At 37.1% G+C, this 18545-nt stretch overlaps 1 protein-coding gene across 10 annotated transcripts in view; it reads left to right on the top strand.

Moving 5' to 3' along the window:
- The window catches only part of STAU2 (staufen double-stranded RNA binding protein 2), a 233840-nt gene that overhangs the window by 16458 nt on the left and 198837 nt on the right, over positions 1-18545 (top strand). For 5 of the 10 annotated variants that reach the window (XM_019643608.1, XM_019643610.1, XM_019643607.1 and 2 more), the window contains 3 exons: positions 2058-2179; positions 6180-6310; positions 14409-14568. In XM_019643608.1, coding sequence (XP_019499153.1) covers positions 2140-2179; positions 6180-6310; positions 14409-14568 — 331 coding nt within the window. In that variant the 5' untranslated portion in view covers positions 2058-2139. Of the gene's footprint in view, positions 1-2057; positions 2180-3280; positions 3290-6179; positions 6311-14408; positions 14569-18545 lie in introns of those variants that run through there. The other 5 variants (XM_019643612.1, XM_019643615.1, XM_019643613.1 and 2 more) reach the window with 3 other exon arrangements.

The following is an 18545-nucleotide window of genomic DNA, read 5'->3' as shown; positions in this document are numbered from 1 at the left end:
CCTGTGCTGTACAGTACGTCCCCGTGACTATTTTATAACTGACTCATGGCCTGCTTTGAATCAGGTCCTCGAGCATTTTCCTGTTTTTCAGAAAATTGATGGTCCTGTGAAGACTTTAGAGAAAGGACAATAGCAGTTAGAGTCTTAAGACTTTTACATTGTGAACCATTCCTTACTTTTGGTATGGCTCTGTAAACTAATTTTTTAAAATATAAAAGTTATGCATATTCATTGTAAAAAAGTAAATGCCATACTTTAAAGTATAAAGTGAGGACCTCCCCCAAGCCAAGTCCCACTTCTTTAACACACACACACACACACACACACACACACACACACACACACACACAATTTGATTTAAGGAAGTAAAACTACCGGACGAGTGGCATGTTGGTTAAGAGTTGTTGGCTTGGGATGCCAGCTCTGAGCAGCAGAGCCCTGGTTCGGATCCCACATGAGGGCCAGTGACACTGCCCTCCACAGCTAAGATGCTGAACAACAGCTCAACTTGGAGCTGGGCTGCTGTGAGTCGCCAGCGATGGCATAGGCTGCAGCCCCTGTAGCAGTGGGCTGCCGTGAGCTGTCTTGAGTGGCCGGCAGATGGCGTGAGCTTTTGTGAGTCACCGTGGGCGGCCGTCCAATGGCCGGTGAGTGACTGCCTCACCCAGGAAGAGCGCAATGATAATACCAACATGGGCCAGTGAAGCGCCGTCCTCCACAACTAGACTGAAGAACAAAAAGACAGCAACTTGTGTGTACCCCTCCCCCAATTCCTCCATAATAAAATCTTTTGGGAAAAAAAATAAAATAAAAATAAGATCAGACAGTAAGCTCCTGCAGTTGTTTTTCATTCAACATTTGGTAATGTTTCCCATTTCATTACAGAAGCCAGTTCCTCATTCTCTTTTTAGAGCTGCACAGTGCATTGGGGTTTATTTAACCAATCAGTTATTGATGGATAAATATTGAGCTTGTTCATAGTTTTGTACATACCTTACGTGAGACTTCCTGTAGTACGAATACTTAGATGGAGAATTGCTCTTTTAAAGAGAGATGTAGTTGAAACTTGAATCGGTATTGCCAGATTACTCACCAAAAGTTTGTAGTAAGTTATGTTTGCATCAACAGAGTTTGTACCCATTTTCCCACATCCTTGCCAATACTTACATGATCCTTTTTTTTCATCTTTGTTAGTCTCATGGGGTAAATTATATCTTACTGCAATTCAAATTTTTGTCCATTTAAACATTCAATTTTTTGGAACAGATGTGTTTACTCAGTAAATTATATTGTGAGTTGATTGTGCATACATTTGCCCTTTTTTTCTATTGGATTTAAAAAGTTGATTTATACGTCTTTGTATTTTATGGAAGTTAAGAGTTTTTCTTCACATTTGCAAGGATTTCTCCACTTTGTAGACTTTTTTAAGCGTCATTCATGGTGTGTTTTGCTCTACAGAAGTTGTACATTTTTGTTAAGTCTGTCACTTTATCCCAGTACGGCCTTTAAGTTTCTCATCTAGAAAAGCCTTCAGGATTATGACAAATACAGTAATACCTCAGATTGCAAGCATAATTCGTTCCGGAAACAAGCTACTCGTATTGCAAGACATCACTCGTTTACCAAGTTAAAATGTATTATTAGGTTGGTGCAAAAGTAACCTAATAGAAATGTTTGCTCGTCTTGCGGAACACTCGCAAACCAAGTTACTAGCAATCCAAGGTTTTACTGTATTTAGCCAGGTTTTCTTGTGCTTTTGTCATATTTTTATATTTTGCATTTTAATGCGAAATTATTTTTGTGTTTCTATGAGTTAGAAACTTAAATTTGAATTTTCTTAATTGATAGGCAATTATAATAGAGCAGTTTGACCTAGGGTTACTGGTTTTGCATGGACAACTTTAGGTGATGGTCTAATTTGAAGTTACAAGGTTTGTTCTAGTTACAGGTATGGACAGGTAGTCACATTCTTCCTAGAAGGGCAAGAGCCCATGGAGGGAAAATTCCTTTGCTCTTTTGACTCGGTTTTCTTTCTTTTTATTTTACATGGGAATTAGGATGAGTCCCTTCTCAGGGACTAGGGGAAGGGAAGTCAGCAAAGAGACATAAACTGTGCCCAAGTCATTTCTGGGACCGGGGATGGAAGTGGATTCTCCTGTGGAGAGACTTGCCATGGCAGGTGAGGTCGAAGGTGACTTCGCTGGTAACAGCTCTGGCTGCCATTTAACTACTTAAAAAACGCTGCTACTCTCAGTTCTAGCTTAGGAGACTTTTGATGTTTTGGTCACAGTGTTTCCTGCTACGCGTTTTTCCTATGCATTCTATCATTTGCTAATGATCTATTTGCATTTCCCGGAAGTGATGTGTTTTATTTGCTTTCTCCTGCATGTGTGCTCTGGACAAATGTGGGCTGTCTCTCTTTCTCCCTTGCTAACTTGGTGAATTCCTACTTTCCTTCACTAATCGAATTACCACCTTTGGAAATCTACCTTTTTACCACCCCACCTTCACCTAACACATCCCGTGACAGCCTTATTACGGCACTTACCATATTATAGTTTATATACGTGTTTATTTGTGTTTTTTTCTTATACTAGACTGTGAGCTCCTTTGGAACAGGGATTTTGCCTGTTGATTGAAAACTGGAAGCTACTTTATTTTGGAATGGTTTGAAGATTCGAGTCCCAAAGTACAGGACATTTTATAAAGATACAATAATAGTGTGTATCTAAAAAAACAGAGCGTTTCTATGTTTTGTTGGGTGTACAGATACTAGAGGTATTCTAAATAGCTGTTTTACCAGTGTTACTTATTAAAGTTATGGAGAGTTGCATGTAAACAAATTTTATACCAACAAAAGTAGAAAATGAGACATTTTTACTGTAATTTATATCATGTGGGAATTTTTCAGTGGGAACAAACGATGTTATGATAAGTCAGTGGAAAAAATAATAAATACATGTTTTATACAGAATACTAAAGAAGTATGTTTGTATGATCAAAATCAATTTATCTTCACAGACTACTTTAACTCAGAATATTTTAGCTTAGAAAATTATGAAAAAAAATTACAAAACGATGTCAATAAGTGACAGAGATATCCAAAGCGAGGTCTTAACCATCATTAGCATTTTCTCTCTCAAAAGCAAAGTCTTAGTTTGTGAAATCTGTTATCATTAATTTTATTGAATTTCTGTCTGTCCAGCCACCAAATTTACTTGAAATCTCTTTCAAAATATCTTCATCGAGGACGTTCTAAAGTCTCTTGAAAATGTATACTTATGCAACAGTGGGTATATTTCTCATTTTTTGTGCTGTTGACATTTCTAAAAAGTTATATAAATTAAGTTTATGGATCTCAATTTTTAGACCAGTTTGTTTTATAATTTTGTGGATACTTTATCAAAATTTTGGTGTAAATTTTTAATTATTACTCTTATCACTGACCTCTATCAAGTAGTTAATAAGATTTCTGATGAGAGGAACATTTAGTTAAATTTTTAATCATTTTGTAAAACAAATAATTTGAACTAGGACTAATTCTTTTTAAATGTATTCACTTTCAACATTTGGAGTTTAGCTGTAAAGTTTGATCAAGGTGAGATTATGCGTGTGCTTTGTACATCTTTCACACCAAAACTTCAGTCACACATTAAACTGTTTTACTGGATTCATGTTATTTTTATGAAGCAGAAAGTCAAAATTAATGGAATATAAGTTTAACACCATGTTATTAGCTAGCACTTTTAAAAATATATTTAAAGCCTAGGCTATTAAAATTTTTCATACTGTAAAATGGTCACATAGTGCTTGCAATGTGCCTACTAGTTTTTACATCGTAACAAGATGAGTATGCAGCATTGCTGAGGGTATGAAAATTGGACATTCAAGCTATAAATGCTATTTCAATGTTATGCAAAATTGGCTGATTTTTTTTTTTTGCCAGACTTTTTACCAAATATTCTCATTTTTAACAAATTATTGTTCTTCTTTTGCTTTTAGATATTCCGGTAGCATTGTTATCTGTTGTACTTGAGTATGGCATGGTGTGTAACTGATTATAGCCCCAGGCCACCTTGCATTTTATATAGTGACTGACTTTCTGGCACAATTTATAAAATATTTATTTGACTGATACACAATGGAATAAGTAAATGCAGGTTTCCTCAAAACTTGATCTACACTTGTCTTTTTTTGTGGTGTTCTAAAAAGTAATGATTACTAGTTTTTTTTTTTTTTTTTTTCAGTTTGCAAGCCACTTAGAGTGGCTTAATCGTAGAATTAGCTGTCCTCTATATTGGTCCTATAGTTGTTTGCTCAGATTCTCTTTCCTTTTACTTATGCCCTATTAGGTATTTATGTAGTTTTCTGAAAAAGTAATTTCTTAATCCTAATGCTTGGGATTGAGTCATTGTACCAAATTATTGGTCCTGTAAAGAGTATTAAAAAGTTAAAAGAATACCATTTTCTCCATTGTTCCTTGTCATGGAAAGTTTGTAGATGAAGTTCCCAAATTCAGCTATTTCCACTCACTTAATTTATTCTCTACACATGGTGACTGCAGTTTCATTGAGCAGGAAGTAATCCACTCGCATGTTTAAAACTGATTAATGGGAGATGAAAGACAAACTAAAAAGCAGTTAAGTGTGTCTGTCAATGAGATGAAGGAAAAACATAGGATAAAGTGATTTAATATAGTATTAGGGAAATATTCTGAAGCTGTATTAATAATAACAACTATGTTAGGATTTAGAAAATCAGACATTTAAAAATCTTAACCTCCTAACAGCCTGTGAGTTAAGTAGGATAAATTTACTACCCTTATTTTACAGAGAAAAAATAGGTTTACTAAACTTAAGTAAAAATCATTAAGACCTTGCAGATCAGGAAAGGATTTCTTAGATAAGGCATAAGAAGCACAGACCATAAAAGAAAAGATCGATACATATAATACATAAAACCTTCAATAGAAAAAAGGACAGAAGCACTTTCCAGAGGAGGAAATGCAAATGATCAGTAATACACGAGAAGATGATTAGCCTCACTTGTAATCTGAGAAAATTAAATTAATAGTGGGGAAAACAGAAAACAATAGTGGGATCAATTTGTCAAGCATCAGATTATCAAAAATTAAAATACTGGACCATACTGCATGTTTTCAAGATAAATTGGAAATGGTGCTTCTCATGCTGCCCAGGGAAGGTCATTGGGTCCGTCATTGGCAGCGTGTTTTTACTTGTAAGAGTTAAGAATTGGAAACACCCTAAATGTCTATGAGTAGGGGAGTGGATTAAGAAACGGACACAATATTGTGATGGAAATTGTACAACAATTAAAAGTAATGCACTGACTGTATGTAAGTTATAATTGCAAACACATAAGAGCGACGACAGTTGTGAAAATGCTATTTTTATTATATACTCTTTATGTGACTATAAGCCCACATGTATCAAGACTATATTTCTTCATGGACATACATACATGCATATAAATGTATTTTAAAATATCCAAGGGGATATATTCTAAGTTCATATAGTGGTGTTTCCGGGATAGATAAAGGGATTGGAATTGGAAGGTAATGATGCTAAGGACATGGACATTTGTTAAATTATTTTCTCTACTTCTTACTTTAAGAATTTTGTTAAAAAAACAAAAAAGTTACTACAAAATAGTAGTTGAGAAAGCTAGTACTTAAATTTAGGACTCTATTCCCAAGTCTAGAGCTTTTTCAATTAATGTGCTCCTTTAAAATGAGAAAGAAAGTAAGATCAAATGATAGAAAAGGTAGACAAAATTGAATTTTATAGCAATAAGAGTCAGAATTATATGTTTATGCTAAAATTTTCTGAGAGGAAAGGGAATTACAAGATAAGTTAAAAATTATTATAATCCTGTATTATTTAAAAATCTTTAAGCATGCTGTTATCATATATATATGTATAGAGAGCAACTTAAGTACTTAGGGAAAAAGTTACCTTAACTTATCGTTTACAACGTGATACATATTTCTGTTGCATGTAATGGAAGCCATTAGATTGTTTGATTTTTGTATAAAATTCATGAAGATAATTTAATCCAAATATACAATCTGACTTCAGTCTAAACAAAGTCAAAATTAGCTTTTCTTCCATTTTGTAAAGTCAAGCGTGACAAAAACTTTACAGCCTTTTTATTTACAGCTTCTCTCCAAGATAAAATGGCAAACCCCAAAGAGAAAACTGCAATGTGTCTGGTAAATGAGTTAGCCCGTTTCAATAGAGTCCAACCCCACTATAAACTTCTGAGAGAAAGAGGGCCTGCTCATGCAAAGGTAAGGTTATGAAGAGAGGTGGTGAGACATGCTTATCAAAGCCTATCAGATTTAATGCGTCAGGTTTTAATTGTGCTTCATTTTGGGGGAGGGAGCAGCTGATGGCCTGAAGGCTCTTAGTCCTATATTAAAAATATTTTCAAGCCTCTAACTTTACAACTTTGTAGCTCATTATATTTTACAAAGCTCCTTCAAATACAGGACTTCATACAAACCTTAACAAAGCCATGAGATATAGATTTTTAATTTCCATTTTGTAAATTAAGAAACTCAGGTACAGAAAAGTTAAGTGACTTGCTTCATAGTTCCTAAGTGCCCCTGCCAACACTTGAATATGTTTTTGGCTCCCAGGTATGAATCACAAGTGTGTGTGATAATGGATGCAGAGCAAGTGCAGTAGTGGTTACCTGGTCAGACATCTTTTCCATTGTGTAACTCTGCGATTCATCATTTATAAAAGTTGTATGACCAGTAGTGTTATTATCTATGCATTCACTTGTATTATTGTTCTTTTAAATGGAAAAGCAATAACCTCATATGTATATGTTTACATATATATATATATATATATATATATATATATGTTACAAAGAAATCTGTAACTAATGCATTTGTTTGAGTTCCATCTTTTTTTTTTTTTTTGAATCTCAGTTGTGCACAAATTTCCCTGGGACATTTTAACTTGGATATTGGAGATTATGATGATGATCATTGATTTTTGTATATAATATTGGAAGCAATTGATTCTGTAAAAGTTGGGTAATCTTCGTAAAGCAACTAACTGTTGTATTATTTAATTGTTTTCTAGCATTTCCTTCAAAGAAGAAAACTAAAATGAAATTAAAACCTGTCTAATTTGTTTCCTGTTCAAGCTTTTATGAAGGATTTTTGGGTAGCAATTCAATTTGAACATAATATCTTTTGTGCAGAGAAAAGGGTTATGGTTCACCTGTCTGGTCATATATCCTGACTCTTTCACACACATTAATTCATAACCCATTTCATACTCATTCTCTTTCTGCCTTAACCCTGCTGAACTGTTTGCATTTCTTAGAACGGTCCATGGTTTTTCACATCGCTCCCTCTTTGCCTATGTGCCCCGAAGAAGGTCCCTTTTTTGAACACTCAGTTCACGCATCACCCTCTTCTCCCTCCAACCTCCGTGAAACTTCCCTGATGTTCCTCGGGGCCCCCAGCCGGGCCTACAGCGTTCTCAGCTGTGGTCATGACAGGGCTGCAGTGCAAGGGATATGATTGCCAAGCCAGGGATTCGTCCTGCAGACAGACACCCCTTTGAATTTTATGTTACTAGAGTGACCCCTGAGTCCCCTCCTGGCAGTCACTGACCCCTGGGTGAGTCCATCACATTTCTCAGGGCTCACTTCCGCCTTCTCTAAGGCTCACCCTGCTTTAATGTTTGGTGATTTCACTGTCTCAATAGATGAGCGTTCCCACGTGCCTACCTTGCAGCGCCTTGCTCTCCCCAGCCACTCATTCCTGCATCACATTCTTGACCTTGGTATGACCAGTAACGGCAAGACCCTCCATAGTTCTAACGACATCAAGCGTTCATCTCTCTCTGGTACCTCCTAACTTTCTAGTTCATTCTCCTCAGTAGCTTGACTTCAGTAGTCCGTCCACACCACAAATCCATGGCTTGTACCAGCTTTTTACAAGTTCCCACGTACCTCATCCTCACGTGGTTCCTTATCCAGCTTCAGCTCCGTAGGCCTTGTATGTACCCTCAGCCCTCTGGCCCCTTTGGTTAGTACTTGCTTGGCAAGATCCCAACCTAAAGATCTGAATCCTGCCTTCCCTTCTGAACGACGGGTGAACTGCTGATAGAGGCAGGCCAACCCCGCTATTTCTGTGCTCAAGTCCAACCCCTCTCACCATTCGAGGCCATTCCTCCAGCTGCCCTCCCCATCCCTCCCCCCTAATTTAGTCTCAGTTTTCTCATCTGTAATTTGAGAAATACCATACCTGTGGTAGTGTGGTATAATGGAATGATGACTTGTAAATTCTTAGCAATTATGTTGATGATGGAGATATCCAGATAATTTTATCATTGCTTGTTAGTATATAGGATTAAAAAAAAAATCCTTGGTAAAATATCTGTTTTTAGTGTGACAGGCACTGTGCCTGCACCGGAGTGTCCTACTCTGCCATCTCCAGTTTTGTCACCCTTTGTGTATTCTGCATACAAGTCCTTCATTAGATACATGCTTGGTAAATGTTTCCTCCTAGTTTGTGGCTTTTCTTTTTTAACAATGTCTTTTGAAGAGCAGTAGTTGTTAATTTCGATGAATTCCTACCTATTTGTTCTCTTATAGAGTGTGCTTTTGGTATTATATCTAGGAAATCTTTGCCCCATCAGAGATCATAAGATTTTCTTCTGTGTTATCTTCTCGATATTTTATACTTTTAGGTTCTACACTAGGTCTTACATTTATTTCTAATTGCCATTTTGAGTTAATTTTTGTATGTGATGTGCGCTGTGGACCAAGGTTTATTATTATTATTATAATTTTGCATATGGATGTCTAATTGTTGAGACTATTCTTTCTCCACTGCATTGCCATGGACCCTTTGTCCAAAATCAGCTGTTTATATATGTGTATGTTTATTTCTGGGATCTGTTGTTTATCTGTTTTCCTGTCTTTATGCAAATGCTATACTGTTTTGATTACTGTAGCTTTATAAGTCTTGAAATCTGGAAGTCTTAGCCCTCTAATTCTGTTCTTTTTAGAATTGTTTTGGCTATTCTACATTCTTTGCATTTTAATCTGAATTTTAAAGTCAGCTTGTTCATTCTATAAAACACCCTGCTGAAATTTTGAATAGAACTGCCATGAATTTATAGCTCAATTTGGGGGAAATTAACATGTTAGAAAAATTGAATCTTCTAACCCATTAACAATGTATAGCTCTCATTTATTGAGATATTCTGTAATTTTAACAATATTTTGTAGTTTTCAGTGAACAGGTGTTTCCATTTTTAGGTTTATGCTTTAGGTTCATATTTTTTATGTTATTGTAAGTGGTATTGTTTTTTTAAATTTCAGTTTCTAATTGTTTTTGTTAATCATTGCTGGTTTATAAAAACACTGATTTTTGTATATTTATATAGTATCCTGTAATCTTGCTAAACTCATATATCAGTTCTAGTAGCTTTTTAAAAAAGATTCTGTTGGGTGTTCCATATGCCATCTGTTAATAAAGACAATTTTAAATCTTTCTTTGCAATCTGAATATTTTTTATTTATCTCTCTTGCCTGATTGCATTGGCTAGAACATGCAGTGTAATTTTTTTTTAAACTCAACAACCCAATTTTTATTTTATTTTATTTTATTTTAAGATTTTTATTGGGGAATTGGGGGAAGGGGAACAGACAAGTTGCTGTCATTTTGTTCTTCAGTCTAGTTGTGGAGGACGTTGCTTCAGTCACTGGCTTCTGGACAGCCGTTCACTGTGGCTGCTGGCTGCTCACGCTGGCTGCTGGCTACATACGGTAGCCTATGGCAACCCACTGCCATAGTCGCCGGCGACTCACGGCAGCCCAGCTCCAGGTTGAGCTGTTGTTCAGCATCTTAGCGGTAGAGGGCAGTGTCACTGGCCCTCATATGTGGGTTCCGAACTGGGGCCCTCTGGTGTCCCAAGTCAGTTCTTAACCATCGCGCCACTCTGCCGGCCCTGCAGTGTAATTTTTAAAAGACATGGTGAGAGCAGATATCTCTAACTTGTTCCTGATTTTATGGGCAATCATTTTAGTTTTTACATTTAATTGTGGTGTTGGATGTAGCTTTTTTGTAGATGCCTTTTAACAGATTGAGGAAATTTTTCTCTACTTTTGTTTACTGAGAGTTTTTAACTTGAATAGATGTTGATTTTTGTCATGGTTCTACATTGATTGAGATGATCATATGGTTTTTCTGTTTTTAATCTTTTGATATCGTTGTGAATAACATTGATTGATTCTCAAATGTAGAAACAATTCTTGCATTCCTAAGATAAAACACTTGGTTAAAATGTATTATCTCATTTTTGTTTTGATGGATTCCATTTGTTAATATTTTTTTAAGGATTTTTACATTTATCTTTATGAGAGAAATTGGTTTGTAGTTTTGTATTATTTTATTTTCCTTAGTAGTATCATATTCTGGTTTTGGTATCAAGATGATGTTGGCTTCATAGAATAAGTTGGAGAGTGCTCCTTCAGTTTTTGGGAAGAGTTTATGTAAATTGGTATTATTTCTTTCTTATATATTTGGTAGAATTTATCATTGAAACTGGGCCTGGAGTTTTCTTTGTGGAAAGAATTTTAACTACATATTCAATTTTTTTAACATATATATGGCTATTCAGGTTACGTATTTCTTCTTGAATGAGCTTTAGTAATTTGTCTTTCGGGGAGCATAAGTTGTTCAGTTTATTGGATAATGTTCAAAAATATTCCCTTGTTATCTTTTTAATACATTAAGAATCTAGAGTGATGTCACCTTCTTCCTGATACTGGTAATTTGTGTCTTCTCTTTTTTTCATGATTAGTCTGGCTAGAGGTTTACTAATCTTATTGATCTTTGCAAAAAACCAGATTTTGGTTTTATTAATTTTTTTTCCCTCTATTGTTTTTCTGTTTTCTTTTTTCTTTTTTTTAGCTGAGCCATCCTGTCAACTGTTGGCAGCTCAGCAGCAGCTCAGCTCAGGCTGAGAATCGAACTGGTGACCCTGTTGCTCAGAGCTCGCACTCTTGAGCAAGCTCTTAACCAGTTGAGCCACTTGGCTGGACCTCTATTGTTTTTCTATTTTGTTAATGTTTGCTTTTATCTCTATTTCTTTTTTTTTTCTGTTACCTTCAGATTTAATTTCCTTTGTTTTTAAAACTGATTTCATAATTTTAAAAAAAAATAAATTTTATTGGGGAACAGTGTGTGTTTTCCCAGACCCATCAGCTCCAAGTCAAGTCATTGTCTTTAATCTAGTTGTGGAGGGCACAGTTCACTGGCCCATGTGGGAATCGAACCGGCAACCTTGGTGTTATGAGCACTGCGCTCTAACCAACTGAGCCAAGTGGCCGCCCTATTTGCTCTTTTTTAAGTTTGTTAAAATGAAAGCTGAAGTTAACTTATTTGAGACTTTACTTATTTTCTAGAATAGACATTTAGTGCTAGAAATTGGTAAATGTTTTATAAGAAATTAAGAACTAATGTATATTCTGTTCTATTTGAGTGGAGTGTTCTAAAAATGTCAACCAGGTTATGTTGGTTGAGTGTTGTGCAAGTCCATATCCTTTGTGATTGCCTGCTTAGTAATTGTTATATCAGTTATTGCGAGAGGGGGTACTGAATCTCTGACTGTAACTGTGGATTTTCTATTTATCTTTATAGTTCTATTAATTTTTACTTTATAGATTTTTTTTTAAAGATTTTATTGGGGAGTTGGGGGAGGGGAACAGCGTTGGGGAATTGGGGGAAGGGGAACAGACAAGTTGCTGTCCTTTTGTTCCTCAGCCTAATTGTGGGAGGACATTGCTTCACTGGCCCATGTTGATTTCATCATTGCGCTCTTCCCGGGTGAGGCAGTCGCTTGCCGGCCATTGGACAGCTGCTCACAGCAGCTCATGGCAGCTCACGAAAGCTCACGTCCGCCGCCGGCCAGCCCCACTGCCGCCGCCAGCGATTCATGGCAGCCCAGCTCCATGTCTAGCTGTTGTTTACCATCTTAGCTGTAGAGGGCGCAGCGTCACTGGCCCGCATGTGGGATCCAATCCGGGGCCCAGCTACTCAGAGCTGGCGTCCCAAGCCAGCTCTTAACCAATGCGCCACTTGGCCTGCCCTACTTATAGATTTTAAAGCTGTGTTATTAGTTGCCTAAATGTTTAGTATTGCTATGTCTTCTTGATTAATTGGTCCCTTTTACAAGCCTTGTGAAATGACCTTCGTTATCATTGGTAATAGTCTTTGCTCAGAAACCTACTTTGTCTGATTTTAATACAGCTGTTCTGACTTTTCTTAGATTTATGTTAGAATGATATATTTTTCTTCTAGCCCATTACTTTTAAATATGCATGTGTTTTATATTTGAAGTGTATTACTTACAGGTAGCAGTAGTTGGATTTTGCAGTTTAACAATCTCTATTTTTCAAATGGGATTGTTTACACCGTTATGTTTTAATTTTCACATCCATCCTGTGTATTCCTTTTTATTATTATTATTTATTTATTTATTTTTAAAGATTTTTTTTTTTACTGGGGAATTGGGGGGAGGGGAACAGCGTTGGGGAATCAGGGAAGGGGAACAGATAGGTAGACAAATTGCTGTCGTCCTGTGTATTTTTACTAGCCCCATTTCACTAAAGAAGTAAGAAAACAAAAAGAAAGAAAGAAAAAATAACTTCCTTAACCTTACACGTAGTAAATTGTGGAGTTGTGACTTAAACTCATAAATATGTAGTGTGTCCCAGGATTCCTACTTGAAATTATTAAATTTTTATTGTAGTGGGATTCTTCTCCCTCTCCAGTTTAATGGACATATAATTGACATATAATATTGTATTAGTGTTAGGTGTACAATATAGTGGAATTCTTAAGGAGGTTTCTGAAAAGCAGAGGATTGACTTAGGAACATTTATGTTTTATACAATATTCATGGTTATGGTGGTAAGGAGGATAGTCTCAATGGGAAAGTATTATGTTAAGAGAATGACGTGAGGATGGTCCTTCAGTAGTTTAGGGGAGAGGCACTGATATTCTTCAGTAAGACACTGGCATAGAGCATAAAGAGTGGAGGCCAGATCTGCAGAACATTTTGGAAGTTGAGTCAGTAGTTTGATAATTGGATGCAGGAGAGAATGGAGACAGAAATAGAGGAGACGAGGATGACCACTCCTGGTGTCTGGCCTGTGAGGCTTGGAAAATGGTGACACCTGGAAGAGTAGGAGGCAGCGAAGACTAGAGCCGTAAGTAAATGAAGTGTTCGGAGTCTGAGTCTGTAGGGCTTTAGACTTGGTGTTACTAGAAATGGCAAGGAACAGCTTTGTTGAAGATCGTATCAGAAGGTACACGATGTCACTTTGTATGATCATCGATGATGTTAACTTTAATCACTTGTTTATGGTATTTTCTACCCGATCTCCTTCCTGCAAAGAAACATTTATTTCTTGGTAATTAATAAGTATTTTTGGGTTAATGTTTTATATTCCTAGAAAGTATATAGTAAGGCATATGTGGAGTAAAATAGTGGTTTTTGTGAGTACCCTTTAAATTTACTGTAAATTTTTAAGGTGAACAGTCAGCTTTGGGCTCTCATGGAAAGGTGGCGTGACTGGAAGGTGAGGATGTGCAAGGCGGGTATGAAATGCAGATGGGCTGGCGGAGCCTTTGTGCCGTGCTAGAACAGGAACAATGGAAGGTTTCTAAGCTGGTGTTGGTTGGGGTGATGCAACTGGATTTGGGCTTTAGGAAGATAGTTTTAGCAACACTCAGCTGGGAGATTATTACATCTAAGCTCAAGATGATGAGCGACTGGTTCCAATGCAGTGTCACTGGCAGAGAAGAGAGAGATTTGAGAAATACTTATGAGGTTAAAATGGACAGACTTTGGGGGCTGGTTAAACGTTGGTTGTGGCGGATTGAGTGTCTTGGTGACATAATATTTAATAGGATTGCCTGACTCATTGATGAGATCGTGCTAAGTATGACATTTAAGCAATTCGGTTTTGTGAAGTGTTACAGAGACAGGGCCTTTTGGGTTCTCTTACAGTCTCTTACTCTTTGTACTTATTCTACTTATTCGAGGACTATTTGAATGACATTAACAATATGATTCTATTTAGGGAAGTGGTTTCTTCCTGATGTATTCTACCCAAAATATACACGGAGAGCTGCTGTTAAGCCTCTGGATAGCATAGAGCAGAATTTGGCACAATCCCTTCAAGTTCTTTCACTAGGTAGACTAAGATTTTCATTGCAGTGATCTTTAAGGACACCTCAAGCTCTAAAATTTTTATTCTATGGTGTATCTATTTTTCTCTCAGGCAGTACATTTTATTTTCTGAAAAAATGTTAATGTTTGTTTGTCTCTTTCTGTTTTTCCAAGATGTTCTCAGTGCAGCTGAGTCTTGGCGAGCAGACATGGGAATCCGAGGGGAGCAGTATAAAGAAGGCCCAACAAGCTGTTGCTAATAAAGCTTTGACTGAATCTACACTTCCTAAACCAGTTCAGAAACCACCCAAAAGTAATGTTAATAATAACCCAGGTATGGTCCACAACTCGTTTTCTTTTGTCATGTCATTGTGTCCTGTATGTGCTGCTCTGGGTATTTTCCTTTATAGCAAGCCAGTTGCGTAGTCAACAGGTATTAATAGCACACACAGAAAAACACAGCTGAATGATAACTCAAGGAGAGAGAATGAAGGAAGTCATTGTAATTATTTTAGAAATTTGCTTTAGTGGATATTTTACAAAGGTGCATTACTGACTTTTTAAATGTGGGTGAGAAGAAATTTGGATACAAAGAACAGAAAATAAGACTGAGGTGTTTTTTTTTTTAAGTTAGAATAGAAATGATCAATTTCTCTTTAAATATATAATATGCAATTTAATAATTAAAATAGTTATTCTTTTTTTAGTTTAATAAAAAATTATAAAATTATCCCTAAGCATCTTCTTACTCTGTTTGTTGGTGTAGAAATGGTTGATATTCAATTTAGAACAAATATGTGAAGTTTATTTAAAAACTCACAAATCCAAAAAAGCCCACCTGTGTGTAACATAATGCTAAGCTTGAATGTTCTAATTTTAAGTTCCTAAGAATAAGAGTTTTTCTGACTGCATACAATACCAACTTTCTATTAATAATGTGCGTGATCTGTTGGGAAGAGGCAAACCAGTGTTGGACATAGTATATGAATTGACAACACCAAATTAATAAAGTTCCATAAGTTTAGTACCAGCCCTCCATCCATTTCTCATCCATTAACTTAATAATTCAAGTGGTTACCTTCTGACCAATATTGCTTTAAGTATTTTTGTGATGGAGTAAAAAAAAGACATTTTGCCTGTCAACAATGACTCCATAGCCTATTTAATTATAGTTCGCATGCTTGTGCTCACCATCAAGCCATCACTTCTTTGTCTCGTGGCCCATGCTAGGTGGACATCGTCTCCTCTTGAAAGGGCTGCTCTTTCTAGAACTCCATGACTTTGGTATCACTAGTCCTGTTTAACTGATTCCAGGATTTTTAAAGTAAGCTTCAATAAGCCAAAATATTATTACAATAAAGAAAAAACCCTATTCTATTCTGTTTGGAGTTGGTAAAGAGGTGACCCACTTATTTACTTGAAACAAATCTCTGTGGATTACTGGTTGATCATTAGCACCACACCACTACCTCAGTTTGTGAAGGACTTAACTTTTAGATCTCTAAGAGGTATAAAACATAAAACTGTGCAGTTATAAACTCAGTGATAACGATACACGTAACTCAATGGTAAAGATTAAGTACCAGGTGAATAATAACAGCCATTGCTGTTGTAAGTAAAGGTGAGCATGGCCTGAAGTAGCTGAGATGAGATGTGGGCCTTGAGTGGAGGGTAGGCAGGTACAGGGAGGAGAGGGGTCCACGCTGAGGGGTGCTGCAAGGAAAGGCTTTGGAATTGGAATCTGGACAACAGGTTTGGTTAAAAACAAATGGTAGGTGGTTTTTAATTAGAGACCCTTAAGGGTAAGACTGGAGATGTGTCACTGGTTAGGGCGCAGACTGTGATGGGCTGCACTGCCAGCGTGGGGAGATTAAACGGCATCTATACAGCAGGTCCTCACATCACATTGTTTTGTTGACGGTGGTTTCCTTCGATGATGTAGGAACTTAACTCTTGCCTATATCAATTAGCCAGTAGTCAAACTGGTTTCTTACTGTTGCAGAACCTATGATGATGTTAAATAAGGACTTAACTGTAGTTTGGGGGATTCATGTTTATGAGCTGGTGGGCAATGTGTTCAAAAGAGCATTTTAAGAAATTCAGTTCGACATGTGAATGGAAGGTGGAAAATACTAAAAAACGATCAGTTAGGAAACGACTGCCATAGTTTTCAGATGAAGAAAGAAGAGAAACTCATGTGCGTTGAGTCCTATGTGCCTGGACGCTGCAAGCGTTGGGATGGCATTTGGAAGGGAACAGGACAGGCGTTCCTGATCCAGCAGTTGATGCCACGCTAGGAAATGAGCTGATTTCTCCAGGGCATAAAGTGTGAAGCAAGGGTTGTGTGTGCTGCCTGTGGGTCAGGCCCATCATGGAGGATTATACAGCAGGTACAGCAGCCAAGGAGCCAGAGGAGGGAGCCAGGAGAGAGCCTGAAGGGCCGGTGGAGATGAGAGCTTCCACCATTGAGCGTTGCAGTGAGCTGAGAGAGTGAGTAGATTTTGGGGGGTAGACTTTTAAATGGAGTATAATACTGCGTCCCGGTAAGTGCACAAATCACAGTTGTAGAGAGCCTCAATCGCTTTTGCACTGTGAACGCTTTACCAGGACCACAGGTGTCACCAGCGCCTCAGCAGCTTCCCGCCTGCCCCTCCTGGTGGCTACACGACCCCAAAGGGAACCACTGTTCTGCCTTCTGTCGTCTGAGATTCCTCGTGCCTGCTTGTCGGAGTCATACACTACGCTCTTTGTGATAGTTTGTTTTTCTCCACGTTATGTTTGTGAGTCAGCAGAATAGATAAGCTGGTATATTCATTCAGCGGAATATTCAGTGACTTAAAAGCGTTTGAAATACTGATATATTCAACAAAATCAGTATGTTGACTGAAAGAAGTCAGACAAAGGTCACTCAGATCTGAACAACAGACAGAGCTAATCTGTGATGACAGAAGTCACAAGGGCTAACTTGGGGAGGTAGGTCTCAACTTGCAAAGGGCGTGAAGGAACCTTCTGGGTGATGGAAATGTCCCTATTTTGATCTGCAGGGTGATCATGTGAGTGCTTACATGTGCGGTAACTCATGGAGCTGTGTGTAAGGTCTGTGCAGTTTCCTTACCCCTCGGTAAAATAAAATACTGTGAGCAAGCAAGAAAGATGAGAGTGAGCTCCCTTTATGCTCGACTTCCTCTTCCTCTGCCTGAGTGTGGGTATTAAATTAGGGATTTGCACTAATTGGACTTACTATTCAGTATGTCAGCTTTTCTTTGCTGCTTTTCTTATCCATAGCTTTCTTTTTCATCTCTTTAGTCCTCCCACCTCCTTTATTTTTCCCTTCTTCGTTAGTTTAGCTCCTGTTCCTTTAGACTCTTCAGTGATGTCACGTGGATTCTTTAGAAATGAGACATGAAATGAGCAGGTTGCTGGCTCTCGATGGAGAGCTTGTGACCTGGCGGCTACGCATGCATCTGTGTCAGGCTCTCCCCCGCTCTGCTAGCACTTGAGGCCACTCCCGTTTCTCTGCTGCAGTCCCTGGATCCAGTTTGTAGGTGATGAATGGAGGCTTACATGTGTGGTGCAAAAGGCATAATTAAAATGAAGCAGTACAGACCATACATTGCAAATACATTTTACTTTGTATGAGCGCTTTAGATTCATTTTTTTATGATTTGTTATATGGAACATATATAACGTACATGTTTGACTAAATAACCTCTTTTGCTTCTTCAAATAACTTGACATAATAATTTTACATTGTATGTGTTTTACTATGGAATTTTGCAAACTTTTACAAAAGTAGTCAAATGTCCCTGTACCCATCACCACCTTCAACAGTTACCCACACACATGGCGGGGGGGGGGCAGTCTTGTTTTTCACCTTCCTCTCCTCTCAGCTATTTTGAAACCAATCTTAGATATATCACTTTATCCACAAATGTTTCAGTATGTATCTGTAAAGGTTATCTATAGAAAGTGTTACTTGTGTTACTTTGTCCTGTTGTTGGCTATAGAAAAAATTCAAAATTTATTTCTATTAGATAAACCCAAGAATTACTGATGACTCTGTATTCATAGCTAATTTTAGTTGCTTGGTTACCAAAATATAAATAAAAATATTCACAGATGATTATGTTTTTAATGATTCAATAATGGTAAGTGTTCTGGGTTAAGTAATATTGAAGTTTAATACTTTCTTTATAATATCCAAACTGATGGATCTGTGAATCTTGTGTTTGCCTTGTTTTGAAATAGTATCACTATAAAGTTGAATTTTTGGTCATGAATGTACAGAAAATGTTGCAAAAACCCTAAATA

This window comes from Hipposideros armiger, unplaced genomic scaffold (genome assembly GCF_001890085.2).
Source record: "Hipposideros armiger isolate ML-2016 unplaced genomic scaffold, ASM189008v1 scaffold_80, whole genome shotgun sequence".
Classification (NCBI taxonomy): domain Eukaryota; kingdom Metazoa; phylum Chordata; class Mammalia; order Chiroptera; family Hipposideridae; genus Hipposideros; species Hipposideros armiger.
This window is presented reverse-complemented; position numbering and strand designations above follow the sequence as displayed.